The sequence below is a fragment of the Poromitra crassiceps genome, assembly GCF_964638095.1.
Source record: "Poromitra crassiceps genome assembly, chromosome: 28".
In the NCBI taxonomy this organism is placed as follows: Eukaryota; Metazoa; Chordata; class Actinopteri; order Beryciformes; family Melamphaidae; genus Poromitra; species Poromitra crassiceps.
The window spans coordinates 16456882-16473442 of record NC_139651.1 but is presented as its reverse complement, the minus strand read 5'-3'; the positions used below and the strand labels follow the sequence as shown (position 1 = coordinate 16473442).

At 46.7% G+C, this 16561-nt stretch overlaps 1 protein-coding gene across 1 annotated transcript in view; it reads right to left on the bottom strand.

Moving 5' to 3' along the window:
* LOC310799587 (uncharacterized protein) overlaps nt 1-16561 on the bottom strand; it is a gene marked incomplete at its 5' end in the record, with an annotated part of 135589 nt that overhangs the window by 101664 nt on the left and 17364 nt on the right. Inside the window, 5 exon segments of the mRNA XM_083662176.1 lie at nt 9346-9410; nt 11943-13627; nt 13741-13952; nt 14092-14418; nt 14700-14901. Of these exon segments, the coding sequence (XP_083518302.1) occupies nt 9346-9410; nt 11943-13627; nt 13741-13952; nt 14092-14418; nt 14700-14901 (2491 nt within the window).

Genomic DNA, 16561 nt, shown 5'->3' with positions numbered 1-16561 from the left:
GACTAACAGGAGCAGTAACAGAAGGACTAACAGGAGGACTAATAGGAGGACTAACAGGAGGACTAACAGGAGGAGTAACAGGAGCAGTAACAGAAGGACTAACAGGAGGAGTAACAGGAGGACTAACAGGAGGACTAACAGAAGGACTAACAGGAGGACTAACAGGAGGAGTAACAGAAGGACTAACAGAAGGAGTAACAGGAGGACTAACAGGAGGACTAACAGGAGGACAAAACCAGTGGCTACAATCAGCTACAAGAAAGAGCCACACTGGGTTCTTTATTACTTTAAAAACAATAGTTGTTTCTACCCACCTAACCAAAACAACCCTGGAAGAACCTGTTTTCCTGTGCAAAATGCTAGATGATCCTGCTCAATTGCTCCTAATTAAAGTGGCAGAGCATCATTAACTTTTATGCACAGTCCTTCAACAGAGAAGATAGATGGAGTCTCACCGTGCAGCCAGCGTGCTCCACAAACCACACTCCACCCTAACATAATCAGTGCTCTCCGGCTGGAGGACCATCAACAACCATGCAATCATCTCCCAGGGTGCAACACAGCACAACCCGTCACAACATAGCAGACAGACGGCTCCACGTTTGCCAGAGCGTTTCTAAGCAGCTATGTGGCCGCTTCCATCAGCTCGTGTTTATGTTTTACTGGAGGAAACAGTTTGTTTCAGGAATAAACTTGACTTCTGACAAGGTAGAAATTGGCACAGTATACAACTGCCGGCCTTTTGCCATCAGGACTCTTTAGGACAACCTGCCTGAGGAGGAGCTGCGAAATCACCTCTTAAAAACGACTTTTATAGACTTGAATTTAAGTAATGATCTTTTATTAACTGTCTTTGACCTGCCTTTTATGGTTGGTTTACTTTTATGTTGCCCTATCCCTGCTTTTAAATGTCGTCCCTTCCGAGCTGCCAGTGCTTCTGTTGTAAATGTGATGTTCTGAAGCACTTTGAAAAGTTGTATACTACAAACTATTAGTCGTAAATAGTAGCAGCATAATCCTACTGAAGAACTTTGCTTGAAAGTCTGGATGGACAGCCTACCTTGATCAGAACCACGTCCACAGCTCTCTCCCCCTTGGCGCAGAGGCTATACCTCCGCTTGTGTCGTTCGTACATTTCCCCCCAAAAAGATATCCAGAGCAGACTTTGTGAGTGGAAGGTTAGAATCCAGCAGCAGAACAGTGGTGAGGAGAAGGTTAGAATCCAGCAGCAGAACAGTGGTGAGGAGAAGGTTAGAATCCAGCAGCAGAACAGTGGTGAGGAGAAGTGAAGCTGTCTGCTAAGCTTCACATCTGGCTGCAGAAGCAGCCTTCCTCCAGACTCTTCCACTGACTCTGCTCCCTCCCTTCCTTCTCTCGCTCCCTCCCTCTTCTCTTCTCTTCTCCTGCCTCTGAACTTTTCTCTGCCTCTCCTCCTTCTCAATCGCTCTCCCCCTCTCTGTGAGTTACGGTCTTAGCTGTGGGTCAGCCAATAGGAATACAAGCTTCTCTGTGACAGACAGACTGTGTCTGAGTCAGACTACTCAATACTACAGTATCACAGTAGGATCCAGTACCCTGTAATAACATTAACAGCACTACATTAAAAATACTACAGTATCACAGTAGGATCCAGTACACTCAGTGTACTAACATTAACAGCATTAACATGCTGCTCTTTGAATGGAGTTGCTGGTTAGAATCCCACGTCTGATCAGTTTTTCAACAGATGATTTTTCAGCAGCTGGAATGATTGTACGGAGCATAATCGCATGTACCCCTAACAACAATTTGATATTAGCTTTACATGTTGATGCAAACTAGTTTGATTGGCTCCACAGAGGGTTGACTCACTCACGTTCCAACTCATCTGGGAACAAAAATACATTTCCATTGTTGCTTGTTCATGTTGCCCCCGCCTCCCTTTCATTTGTCGATGTGATTGGCTGAGTGGCTTGACTGTGTGAAGCTAGCTAGCTAGGAGAGAGAGAAGCTGTACGGGCAGACAATCACAGCATCATGGTGTCACATAACAACTAAACATGGTCGTGCAGCTTTCATTGTGAAGTGTAGTGACATGAAAGAGGAGCCAAGGAAGAGCCAGGTCTAGTTGACTGACTGATGAAGCAGACAATGTAGTAGCTTTGCTTGATAGGAATATCACAAGCTAACTAGACCAGTGGTTCTCAAAGTGGTCCTTCTGTGGGTTAGGAATAGCACGAGCTAACTAGACCAGTGGTTCTCAAAGCGGTCCTTCAGGGGGTTAGGAATAGCATGAGCTGACTAGACCAGTGGTTCTCAAAGTGGTCCTTCTGTGGGTTAGGAATAGCACGAGCTAACTAGACCAGTGGTTCTCAAAGTGGTCCTTCAGGGAGTTAGGAATATCACAAGCTAACTAGACCAGTGGTTCTCAAAGTGTTCCTTCTGGGGCTTAGGAATAGCACAAGCTAACTAGACCAGTGGTTCTCAAAGTGTTCCTTCTGGGGCTTAGGAATAGCACAAGCTAACTAGACCAGTGGTTCTCAAAGTGTTCCTTCTGGGGCTTAGGAATAGCACGAGCTAACTAGACCAGTGGTTCTCAAAGTGTTCCTTCTGGGGCTTAGGAATAGCACGAGCTAACTAGACCAGTGGTTCTCAAAGTGTTCCTTCTGGGGCTTAGGAATAGCACAAGCTAACTAGACCAGTGGTTCTCAAAGTGGTCCTTCTGTGGGTTAGGAATAACACAAGCTAACTAGACCAGTGGTTCTCAAAGTGGTCCTTCAGGGGCTTAGGAATAGCACGAGCTAACTAGACCAGTGGTTCTCAAAGTGGTCCTTCTGTGGGTTAGGAATAGCATGAGCTAACTAGACCAGTGGTTCTCAAAGTGGTCCTTCTGTGGGTTAGGAATAGCACGAGCTAACTAGACCAGTGGTTCTCAAAGTGGTCCTTCTGTGGGTTAGGAATAGCACGAGCTAACTAGACCAGTGGTTCTCAAAGTGGTCCTTCTGTGGGTTAGGAATAGCACAAGCTAAGTAGACCAGTGGTCGTTGGCCGTCCGAGCGACAGAGACAGAGCGATAGGGTGAAAATTCGCTCGTCGCCCGAGATGAAATATCCCAACTTGAGCGAAATTACGCTGGCATCAGTCGCTCGCTGTTCAACGCTGATTGGCTGCCGTGTGAGAGTGAGTCAAGGATCACACTGGCTTGGAACAAACCGCTGGTTTATTGTGTGGCAACAAACCGCATTGACAGCTGATTGACAGGCTGACAGCTGACATGAAGTGAAGTCTGTACTACCGGTATAGAGCTCGCGTTAGGAGCACGCTGATAGGCTTAGCTTGTAAACAACTACGGTGGCTCGTAGTGGACAAACATCATGACATTGCATAACGTTATAGCCCCCAGATGTCCGTCAATTCCTGTGCCTGTTGATGAGCGATTTAAACAGAGCGACAGAGCGATTTTAAAGGGTTGAATCGAGCGACAGAGAGAAAAATAAATATCTCGGTGTGAACACAGCTTAAATGGAAACAAACAAGTCCAAGAGAGACAAACTGCACATACCTACTAGTCTCCTTGTACCCAGAATTCAAACTCGCTCCCTTAAGATTGAGCCATCAGCTGTCCCCATGAGCCCGCCTTGTGTCAGTTAGGGGAGAACGACTGGACTAGACCAGCACAAGTGAATTTACTCGTCTAGTTAGATTAGGAAACTCAACAAAGTTATGACAATATGTGCTGCCTGCAGGGTGAATTTGTTCCAAAGCCAACATCATATCCTGGGCATGATTTACTAGTTGGCCAAACAAGGAGGCAGGAATTATTTGTGCTAGCCTTGTAGCCATATAGATTCAAATCATGTCTCACTAACAGCGTTTAGCTCATAGGGGTTAGCTTAGCTACATCCATTTATTATCTTTGTCCGAATCTCCTGCAATTCTACTTTTAAGAAGCATGTCTTTGTGGCAGAGATGCTCACAAGTCATTTTTTGCAAGTCCAAGTCAAGTCTCAAGTCTCTTATGGATGAGCGTTCTATTATCTGCTGCATGCCATCCAGTCTGCTTAGAACACTGCATAGCTAAAACTAAGGAATTCAAAGCATGTACTCTGTTATCCTCACTCCTTATCTATTAACATACAGTGTGCAGTTGATTGGATGACATTAGTAGACATTTCCTTAATGTTAATGCACCAAAAAAATTAATAAAAAAATTAAGATTGTTCACAAGTCCCAAACCTCAAGTCCAAGTCAAGTCTCAAGTCTTTGAGGATGAGTCTCAAGTCAAGTCTCTCAAGTAAAATATGGATGTCAGAATGTTTGTTTCAATTTAGAAAATGAGTCCTAAAAAGTATATCTAAAATATATCTAAATGATGTTTCAGACGTACATTAAAGTCCACACTGATTCTATTCTAAACGTGTGTCTAAATGTTTATGTTCAAGAGCACTTTATACCATCCTAGAAATCTGCGATTAAAGAATGTCAAATATTTCTGGGGAGGACCCCCAGAACCTCCCGCCCATGTGTGTCTCCCCTAACACTCGACAAATCAAACTTACAGTCTGGTGTTGGAGTGACAGCCTGGTACACGCGGGTGGAGAGAACCTCCTGGTTGACATTTAAATCCAGACCTGTGTTAGTCCCTGTAATGTGAATCCAGCTCTGAGCTGCCGCTCTGTGTCCGCTAGAACTGTGGTGTGAATCCTCTCAAACACAACAACATCTCCCCTCTAACCCCACCCCCACGCCTCAGCCTCACCCCACCCACAGAGCTCTCACCCTGGGGAACCTCCACAGAGCACCAGGTGTTTCCCAGCTCAGAGACACACTGCCACCAATCTGCTCAACCCCTTCAACCAAAACAGTGAATGGACGACAAACAACAAACACAGAGAGGATGGTCTGATTTGCACTTTGTTATTGTGATTTTGAAAGTTAAACATTTCCATACTGTTCTGGTGATATAGTATCTGAGAAAGATGATTATAACATGATTTCTAAAGTCACAGGATTGAACTGAAGTGAGAGCAGGACTCCCCCAACAACTTCCCAGCTTCCAGGTTCTATTACTCCATCTTTCCACACACACACACACACACACACACACACACACACACACACACACACGCACGTAAGCATTGATAATAATAAAAGCTGCACAGCTGCTCAGTCACATGGTCTGAAGTCCTGACTAAACATACCTCTCTCTCTCTCTCTCTCTCCACTGCTGCCAACCAGGCGCCTCTCTCTGGCTCTCTCTCTCTTCTTATTCTCTTATGCCCCTCTCTCACCACTTTTATCTCACTTATAAATGCACCAAAATGTACACATCCATAGGAACAAAACACAAAACACACACACACACACGCACGCGCACACACACGCGCACACACACAGCTTCCTGTTCGCAGAGCTCCGCCCCTCCTTCTCTGTCCTGACCTCCCAGAGTAAACACTTCCACATTTTCCGCTGGAAGCACACACACACAGACACGCGCACACACGCACGCGCGCTCACACACACACACACACACAGTGTTCATACATGTACATAGACACACACAAGCAAAAGTAGAGAAAGGTGAAGCAGCGCTGATCTCTCAGTGAGGATGTTACTGTGTGTCGTCATCAGTAAAGACACTAATGAGTCATCCTGTTACTCTGTGTCATCATCAGTAAAGACACTAATGAGTCATCCTGTTACTCTGTGTGGTCATCAGTAAAGACACTAATGAGTCATCCTGTTACTCTGTGTCATCATCAGTAAAGACACTAATGAGTCATCCTGTTACTCTGTGTCGTCATCAGTAAAGACACTAATGAGTCATCCTGTTACTCTGTGTCATCATCAGTAAAGACTCTAATGAGTCATCCTGTTACTCTGTGTCATCATCAGTAAAGACACTAATGAGTCATCCTGTTACTCTGTGTCGTCATCAGTAAAGACACTAATGAGTCATCCTGTTACTCTGTGTCGTCATCAGTAAAGACTCTAATGAGTCATCCTGTTACTCTGTGTCGTCATCAGTAAAGACACTAATGAGTCATCCTGTTACTCTGTGTCATCATCAGTAAAGACTCTAATGAGTCATCCTGTTACTCTAATGAGTCATCCTGTTACTCTGTGTCATCATCAGTAAAGACACTAATGAGTCATCCTGTTACTCTGTGTCTTCATCAGTAAAGACACTAATGAGTCATCCTGTTACTCTGTGTCATCATCAGTAAAGACTCTAATGAGTCATCCTGTTACTCTGTGTCTTCATCAGTAAAGACTCTAATGAGTCATCCTGTTACTCTGTGTCATCATCAGTAAAGACTCTAATGAGTCATCCTGTTACTCTGTGTCTTCATCAGTAAAGACACTAATGAGTCATCCTGTTACTCTGTGTCATCATCAGTAAAGACTCTAATGAGTCATCCTGTTACTCTGTGTGGTCATCAGTAAAGACTCTAATGAGTCATCCTGTTACTCTGTGTCATCATCAGTAAAGACACTAATGAGTCATCCTGTTACTCTGTGTGGTCATCAGTAAAGACTCTAATGAGTCATCCTGTTACTCTGTGTCGTCATCAGTAAAGACTCTAATGAGTCATCCTGTTACTCTGTGTCGTCATCAGTAAAGACACTAATGAGTCATCCTGTTACTCTGTGTCATCATCAGTAAAGACTCTAATGAGTCATCCTGTTACTCTGTGTCGTCATCAGTAAAGACACTAATGAGTCATCCTGTTACTCTGTGTCGTCATCAGTAAAGACACTAATGAGTCATCCTCTTACTCTGTGTCATCATCAGTAAAGACACTAATGAGTCATCCTGTTACTCTGTGTCGTCATCAGTAAAGACATTACTACATCCATATTTTTATAGTCTATGGTCCATCCACAGCCATGTCCTGTTGAAGTGTCCTTGAGCAAGACATTGAACGCCTACCTGCTCACCCACTGCAAGTTGTTCCAAGTTGAATCAATCTCAATTGAAACCCCTTTACAAATAGGATGTAGTGTCTGTATGGTTTGAAGATGTGTCCTGTATGAGTGGAGAGCGTTCTTCACCTCCACTCCTGCTGCACTTTGCTCCTCAACACCAGCATGGCTCCAGAGTGCCTCCAGGTCACACACATTACAACAGGATCCAATGACAGCTCATTAAATCCTCCCTCTGTTGAAGAGGGGACTCTCCCACAAAGGCATTAAGGCCACGTCGCCCTCTGCTGGCGACCCCCCTGTCCTGCACACAGCCTGTTTCCTGCAGACTTTAACATCTGGCATTCAGAACAACCCGGCGACCTCGAACCACAACCCAGGAATAAGCAGAGCTGCTCTCGTCTCTCTGGCTGCTGAGGAATCCGTCAGTCAGCAACATCTCAGAGTCTTAGTGGAGATCACATCCATGTGCTGAGCTGAGCGTAGGAAGCAGTGGCCAGCAGAACATGAGAACGTGACAGACAGAGCATCCCACAGGACGTGTGAAGAGACCTTGGATATTGCATTTTGCATTGTAGGATTTGAGCTGAGGTAGGGCTCTTACTACAGGACACTTCAAGAGGAGGACCCATGGCTGCTGTAATGATCACAAAAGGAAAATATTGATGGCTGCCATTTCCAAATCGAACGACAACATCTCCCCCCCGAGAGGTGAAGATGTTCCAGACAGCTTCCTAAACATCTGATGCTGCTTGAGAGAAAATCCTCCCTTCCTTTCTACCCATAGTCAACATTTACTCCTCCAGTATGTCTTTATTGCTGAAGAAGAAATCATGCTGCAAACATAACAATTCATAACATTCACACATTCATGACTAAATAACAACATTCACACATTCATGACTAAAAAACAATACCTACTATAAGTGCATAGCATGTTTGTCCTTTGCCGTGCTGTGGTCTTTAGGCTACAGAACAGTCTTTCTATCCACTGAGTTAGCTTGCCTGCCATGATGAGCTATACTGTACATGCTGTACATTTACAGCTACATTTGGGCGTGTAGTCCATGCTGTTATCCAGAGTGACCTCCAATGATTACAACAGTAGAATAACTGTCAATTCCTAGATCACACCAAAATCAGTCAATTCACCTGGGCCATCACACTGCAGCGGGGACATGATGGCTATCTTCTATCACTCACTCCCTTGAAGGGAATCAGCTCAAATTAATTTGTGGGAAGTTGATAATAAGTAGCAGCCCAGTCTTTCACTTGAACTTTATATATATTAGGGCTGCCACTAACAATTATTTTCATAATGATTAATCTGTCGATTATTTTCTCGATTAATCGATTAGTTGTTTGGTCTATAAATTGTCAGAAAATGGTAGCAAATGACGATCAGTATTTCCCAAAGCCCAAGATGACGCCTTCAAATGTCTTGTTTTGTCCACAACTCAAAAGATAATATCAGTTTACTGTCATACAGGAGTAAAGAAACCAGAAAATATTCACATTTAAGAAGCTGGAATCAGAGAATTTAGAGCTTTTCTCTTAAAATTGTGCTCATCACGATGAATCGATGATCAAAATAGTTGTCGATTAATTTTCTGTCAATCGACTAATCGATTAATCGTGGCAGCTCTAATGTATATACTGTAGGAACAAAAAATCAAACCTGCTGCATCTAGTGCAGGCACCGAGGCGAACTAACCTCATTTCTGACAAGATAACAGTTAGCGATCCAAAGGATGTGATGTATCCTGTGTGCTATTCAATGTAATCTGTAAAGAAACCTGGTTTGGATGTTAAAGGAAAGTGGGTGGGGTGCAGATATGCCAGAGGGCTTATCAAGTGGCCTCCTCCCTTCCCAGATGATTCATCCGTTCGCAGCACCTCCAGAACGACCAACAGGATGTTATCTCATCCCAGGAACGCCCAGTCAACACTGGCAGCGTCTCTACAACACAGCCAGGGTGAACCACGTGCATCAAACCCAGGAGAGAGCAGAGAGTGAGGCCTGGAGCTTCTACAACAGAGCCAGGGTGAACCACGTGCAAAAGGTTGCTTATCAAACCCAGGAGAGAGCAGAGAGTGAGGCCTGGAGCTTCTACAACAGAGCCAGGGTGAACCACGTGCAAAAGGTTGCTTATCAAACCCAGGAGAGAGCAGAGAGTGAGGCCTGGAGCTTCTACAACAGAGCCAGGGTGAACCACGTGCAAAAGGTTGCTTATCAAACCCAGGAGAGAGCAGAGAGTGAGGCCTGGAGCTTCTACAACAGAGCCAGGGTGAACCACGTGCAAAAGGTTGCTTATCAAACCCAGGAGAGAGCAGAGAGTGAGGCCTGGAGCTTCTACAACAGAGCCAGGGTGAACCACGTGCAAAAGGTTGCTTATCAAACCCAGGAGAGAGCAGAGAGTGAGGCCTGGAGCTTCTTACCGTGGAAGAGTCCTCCTCCTCCCCTGGACCGTCCATCATGTCTTCACACACGCCAACATCCACCTCTGAAGAAATACACACAACACAAAATACACTCAATGCAACAGCAATGACAAGTAAGAACAAGTGTTCAGAGTGCCCACACTCAAGAGTCAAATACTAGGGATGGGACCGATCCGATCCAATATCGGTATCGGGTGCCGATACTGACATAATTCACGAATTGGATCGGAATCGGATTTTTTTTTTTTTTCTTCTTTTTTTGCAATTCCAGCGCGGGCCGTAATTTGTATAATAGTATCCTTCTTTGCCTTGTATATTTTCTTAATTTTGTCTGCTTTTTGCAAGGTATATTTAAAGAAAAAATCTTTAATTGGCCAAATCTTTGCCTATACTGTATATTTAAGAAAAATATCGGTATCGGCATAATATCGGTATCGGCAGATATCCAAATTCAGGTATCGGAATCGGAAGTGAAAAAATGTGGACCGGTGCATCTCTATCAAATACACTGCAAAATAAATACACTCATTAGTTTGCTTGTGTACTGATGTAGCATCTTGGGTACATATCAAAACTGCTCTTACTAACAATTACTATTTGTCTATAGGATGATGAGAGTTTGTCTATACAGTACTGTACTGTATATAAGGATCAGTGTGTTTGTGTATTTGTCTATACAGTATATGACAAGTTATTCTTTTTATCTTTTGTTTTGTTTTTGTTTTTAATTTGACAATTTTGGGAATCAGAAATGGACATCTGAATCTTTATTTCCAGACCATGACAAAATCTGAAAGGTTTTTCAATGGCCTCTCTCTATAACCCCGAGCATCTGATGACCTGTTGCTAGGCAACGGGTGGGCTGTATATACAACCCCCCCTCCCTTCATAATGACGCCCCTATTCCCTAAGTGACGCACGACCCCAAACCTGCTCTTGACCTTTCTTTATTGGACTTGGGAGCAGGACAATTACTCCTGATGAGTGAAAATTGCAGCTCTGGAAGAAGAACAGAGACGTCAGATAGGGCAGCTTAAAAACTCTGTAAGTCACTCCTGTGTATGTGTGTGTGTGTGTGTGTGTGTGTGCGTGCGTGTGTGTGTGTGTGTGTGTGTGTGTGTGAGAGAGACTTGGTCACATGCACTGGTAATGTGACTGTGCCTGCTGGCATATAGCAAGAGTGTGTGTGTGTGTGTGTGTGTGTGTGTGTGTGTGTGTGTGTGTGTGTGTGTGTGTGTGTGTGTGTGTGTGTGTGTGTGTGTGTGTGTGTGTGTGTGTGTGTGTGTGTGTGAAGAGAGAGTGTGCTGAATTTAAAAGCAGTGTTGTCAGACTCCACATGGCTTAAGGTATCAAAGACAAAAGTGTCTCAGTACTTCCTGTTACATAACATGCCACAATGTATTGCAGTGGCCCAGCATGCAATGTTGTGCTACAATTATTGTGCTAATCTCACATAGTAAAGACAGACAGTCAGTCGACCACAAGCCGTCCCTCGAGTAAAGGACATTTTGCCACTGCATCAAACAGAGCTAACAGGCAAAGCAAACGTGTTGTTAAGAATAGCAATAAATTAGAACGGGCTGTCAGACAAAACCTGCCTTGAAGCCAAAGAGCTGTCTGTCTGTGCACAGTTAAGCTCAGCTACACTGCCTTAAGCTACGGAGAGTAACTGTCATTAGCCACCAGCGGAGGACTGAATCTGCCTTCATGTCATGTGGGAGAAATTGAGTATGAAATGTAATTTTAGATCGTTCTAAATGACTGGAGATGGGTTTGAGAAAAGGTGGATTGTATGTTGCAAATACATATTCTACAACAGCATGAGTGAATACTGGATTCTGATTGGCTAGCAACAGTGGTAAATAGGCCAACAATCTACACTCCGCTCCCTGATGAATGAAGAACACCTGTGCTGACTCCGCCCACTGTTAGCCTGTCAGTCTACAAATCTCTAACAAGGAAATGTCCGATTTCGTAGTAACGTTTGATTTACTGGGTGGATTGAGTTTTGAGCAGTGGTTAGATAAAGATGAAGGTGAAGTGAACAAAGAACGACATGGTGAAATTGGGGAGAGAGAACTGGCTGAGCTTGAGTTGTCATGGACTGAACCTGGGACTCTGCCGTCCACAGATATCAACACACCACCACCAAAACGGGCTGCTTTAGATAACTGTTTAAATAACTGTACTTTTACAGGCAATGTATCAATAACTGTGAATCCCGTTAAGGAATAGGTTAGTTGTTTTTTGGCTCAAAGGCAACTAAATGTTTAGTGCAATCATTGATCTTGTGTATGGAACTATATTCTGTGGCGGAAGGATAAATGTATTCTGAAACCAGTAATGATTGTAAATAAATGAATTGAATGTTACAATTGTGTATTTTTTATATTATGTGGTAGCTATTCGCCGAGTGCCATACACCCTGTACCAGTGGTAAATGTGGCCACAACCCCCTTCCTCGAGTGGTAAATTTCTTAATTTTACCCAAGTTTGTTTAGGAATATGGTTTTAAGACGCAGAGTAGATGTATGGATCTCTTAGGCTGAAACAAATAAACAAACCACATTGAAATAAAGCTAATTAATCCCCACCTTGCATAGGACTGGAATGGCAGTTTGCGCCATCCACTGCATCCAGAGGATTTCCCATGGCCTCCTCTGGAGAAAGCACGTTCTCCATGGCCTCCTCTGGAGAAAGCACGTTCTCCATGGCCTCGTCCGGAGAAAGCACCTCCTCAGCCAGAGGTTGACTGGATGCTCCGTCCTCAGGTGGAGGTGGCTCTGCTGCTACAGCAGTGACATGTTCAGGATCTGAAGCCAGAGTGACGTCCTCTGATGAAGACGCAGCCATCTGAATCCCAGAGTGCCTCAGGCCCTCGTCACTATCGGCTTCAGTTGCCCTCTCATCTGCTGTCCTCTCTGAACTGTCCCGTCTACATCTCTGTGTGCGTTCCTCTGCTGAAGCCACCTCACTCGTCTCTGTAGTCTGAACGTTTCCCTCAGTCGTGCGAGTCACTCCCCTCGCAGTGACCTCTGCTGGCGCAGAGTGCTCTTCCTCGCCGGTGTGTAGAATCAGCTGGGAGCCGCTGGCCTCTACGGTTTCACATCGACTCTCGCCTTCGACCTTCACGGCCGGACTCTCCCAGCTCTCGGACAGATCCTCTCCTGTCCCCTCAGGACTCCATAATGGCTCTATTGTATTGAGGCTTGGTGACAGTTGTGATCGGGGCTCAGTGCCAGCCTGCCTGCAGTCCGTCACCGTCAGCGCAGCAACAGTGCTCTGCTCCACGGGGAGCTCGAGATCCACGGGTAGCGAACGCTCATTGCTCTCACCAGGCTCCATGTCATTGCTGTCACCAGGCTCCATGTCATTGCTGTCACCAGGCTCCATGTCATTGCTGTCACCACGCTCCATGTCATTGGTCTGAATGGAGTCCTGCTCCTCCATGTTGGGTCTGGGGCTCTCCAGGGCCGGCTGGAAGATGTCTGTGGTGGAGCTTCCCACAGAACGGAAGCTGTCCTCCTCGTCGCTGGAGAGGCTGTGGTGGGTGGTCCCCGAGTTCAGGTGAGCGTGTCCGTCACCTGAGCCGGTAAGCATTACTTCGGAGGTGACCAGATCAATGTCTGAACTGTCGATAGAGTTACTCACAGTTTGAAAATCTGCTGGACTTTCTACTACAGGTGTTTCTTCAAGGTTGTCAGGTTCATTCAAAGGCAAACTGGTGGTACTTTCTACGTCCGTTCCAGGTACTGCTGCAGCCGGTTCTATGACTATACGAGTCGACACAGAGGTGCCTAACTCCTCGTCACCACTAGCTGCTGCAGTACAATCCCTAGAATGGCATCCAGTTTCTGGAGCCAAACGACTGCTGCCATCAGCCAAGTCCCGCTGTTGCTGCTGCGTAGAGTAATCCCTAACAGCTGTTTCCTGGTTTTGTTCCAGGCTGTTGATGTCTGCTGGAGGTTCCCCCTCGTGGAGGCCCACTCTCATGGGACCTGGGCCAGCAGATTGAGACAGGACCTCCTGCGTGACATCATCACTGCAGTCTATCAGAGCGGGGTTGGGCTGGTCCACTGGGGTGGAGGTACGCTCCATTAACCCTTCGTTCTCTGGTTTCTCCTCGTCTAAAGAGAGGTGGTCACAGAGCTCCTGGCTGTGTTGCGTCTCCTCCTCCTCCTCCGGGGAGCAGTCCTTCACGTCTGAGTCAGAGGTGTCCGATGCCTCCGAGTGCTCCGCTGACTGTGACTGGCCCATGGCTGAGATCTCTGCGTGTCCACTGAGCGGTGCTGTATCTCTGGAGTCCACGTCCGTCTCCTCCTCCTCCTCCTCCTCCTCCTCCTCCTCCTCCTTCTCCTCTTCCTCCTCCTCCTCCTCCTCCTTCTCCCTGACGGTGCTCTCCTCTGCTTCCTGCTGGGATCTTTCCGTTCCCTCTGTGGCCTCCTGTCCTTCCCCGATGACAGTCTCCCCTCTATCAGTTTCCTCTGTGTGTTGACCACAGGCTGGTGTCTCCCCTCTATCAGTTTCCTCTGTGTGTTGACCACAGGCTGGTGCCGGGGTTCCCACAGGGAGGCTCCCCCCTTCTGCCGCGCTGCTCTGTACTCCTTCGCACCGATCGCACAACAAACTCAAACGCTGGTCGGCAACGACGACGACGACGACAGGCCGCTCCCTCACCTCCTCCTCCTCCTCCTCCTCCTCCGTTTGGCAGTAATCTGGCTCAGTGTTTGGACTGAGACACACCCGGTCCTCTGGGGAGCCGGGGCCATGATCTGGGGGTCGTCGTTGTTGGGAGGTGGTTGGAGGGCTTAATAAAGACAGTCTCTGGTCTCCGCCTGCATTCGCAGCCTCACCATCTCCACCGCCGCCGACGACAACGCTATCGCTGCTGCCGTCCTCTGGGTCGTTTTGGAGCGGGCTCCCTCGGGTCGTCGGCGTTTCCAGGCGCTCGAACGCTCCAGTCGGCTGCTGCTGTAGTCGCTGCAAACAGGCCGTCTCTGTCTCTACGGCGTCGCGGCATTCAGCCGCTGTGTGCAGAGACTCAGACTGCAGCTCCAGTGTAGAAACTCCCTATAGAAGAGAGAGAGAGAGAACAGCACAAACATTTCCCTCAGAGACACACCGACAGAGCTGTTCTGTACTTCTTATCACTGTGGTTGCATAAGGGGTGTTTTACCAGGAACACAAACTCAGATTGAAGGTTAGAAAAAGGAGGGCAGTGAAAAGAACAAACAATGATTCAGCGCTGAACAGTTTAGTGTAAAGCGCTGCTCCTGGGTCAAGTGGAGGTAAAGTGGAGCTAGCCTAGCGTGCTAACAGGGCAGGGTGGTGGTGGTGGTGGCATGACTCACCTTGGCGTGGAGATGGCAGATCAGGTGTTGCAGCAGCTCCACGCTCCTCCGCGGGGTGGGGGGCTCGCGGCCGGGGCGGAGGCCCAGCGTCAGGGAGTGCGTGTTCAGCCGCGGGAGGTGACAGACCACCCTGGCGTCTGGAGAGAGCGGCTGGAGGAAAGTCTGTGTCCCGCCGTCCGTCTCTCTGTCTCTCGCCTCAGCCCTGCCGCAAAAAGCAAACACTTATTAGATCACCCCCCCCAAAGCTCTGCGATGTGATTGGCTAACACAGTATAGCGAACTGCCTTAAAAGGGGGTTTAACTGTGATGTCATGTCAACACATCAACACCGCCCCGCCCCCACCTTTCCTCCTGCAATCAAGCTTCACTTGCTTTGCTGTCTGCACAGAGTGAGAAAGTCCCAGCAGGCTTTGGTCAAATGCTTTGGCAGGTAATCAGCCAACATGTGGAGTTCTGTTCTGTTCTGTTCTCACAACGCTGTGTGTCACCAGCCACTTTCCCTATTTAACCCATTGATACCTGATGCAGCATTTGCGTGTATATCCCTCATTTGTGTTCTGTATCCCTTTAAGACCGCGAACCGCGTCACGCGGTTCGCGGTCTTAAAGGGATACACACACAAATGCTGCATCAGGTATCAATGGGTTAAATAGGGAAAGTGGCTGGTGAATTTGAAGGTTTACCAGCCAGTATTGTAATCAAGTCACTATATGTAGAGTCCGAGTCGAGTCTCGAGTCACTATTGTTCGAGTCCAAATACGAGCCACCAAACAAGAGTGCGAGGCGAGTCCTTACCTGGGTCCGAGTTACTGAAGAGGAGCGTGAATCCACGTGTCACTGTATTAAAATATCCCCTGCCCAAATATTTAGGGCCTATTACAAAAAACGTAGAAAAACAAAACAAAAACAGTCGTTCTCAATCAACAAGTCCTCGTCTCCAACTTCCAAGTCCGAATGCAGGAACGCTCGAGTCCAAGTCCCGAGTCATCAGTAATCAAGTCCAAGTTGAGTCACAAGTCCTGAAAATGAGTCCAGGACTGGATGAAGGCAACAACAGTATAATGTGCAGTGTTGAAACCACTTCACACATCAGAAAGAGTTCTGATGTGTGCAGAGCTGCAGAGCTCCCTCTCAGTGATGAAGGCAGCAGTGTTTTGTTCATAAAGACAGACGTGTAAACGGAGACACCTCCTCCCAGCCCGGCACATCTGCTTACGTAAGACTGGGTGGAGCTCAGAGAGGACGAGGTCAACCAGCTCGGGCTGCCAGTGACTTCACCGTTCATGAGACAAACGCAATGAGTAACAGAGAGAGAGCTGTTCCAGAAGCAAACCTAAACACATGGTCTCACGACACTAAGTGCTCGTTGTCTTTCAGCTTGTACTCTCTCCTCATTCCAAGTTTAAGTGAAAACTATCCAGCAGCAGATAAGTACTAAAGTGCTGAAAACATAAAGGGGTCCATTTCCACTTAACACCATGTCTCAGTCCATTTAGCACAAAGCAGATTTCCACCCAGCCGCAGCTTAACTGTGGCACTTTCACTGCTTTCATTACTCCGGGATAATAGCCTACCTGGCAACCTCAATCACAACATCATGTCCCTTCACCTTATAGCCTACCCGACAACCTCAATCACAACACCATTATGTCCCTTCACCTTATAGCCTACCCGACAACCTCAATCACAACACCATTATGTCCCTTCACCTTATAGCCTACCTGGCAACCTCAATCACAACATCATGTCCCTTCACCTTATAGCCTACCTGGCAACCTCAATCACAACACCATTATGTCCCTTCACCTTATAGCCTACCTGGCAACCTCAATCACAACACCATTATGTCCCTTCACCTTATA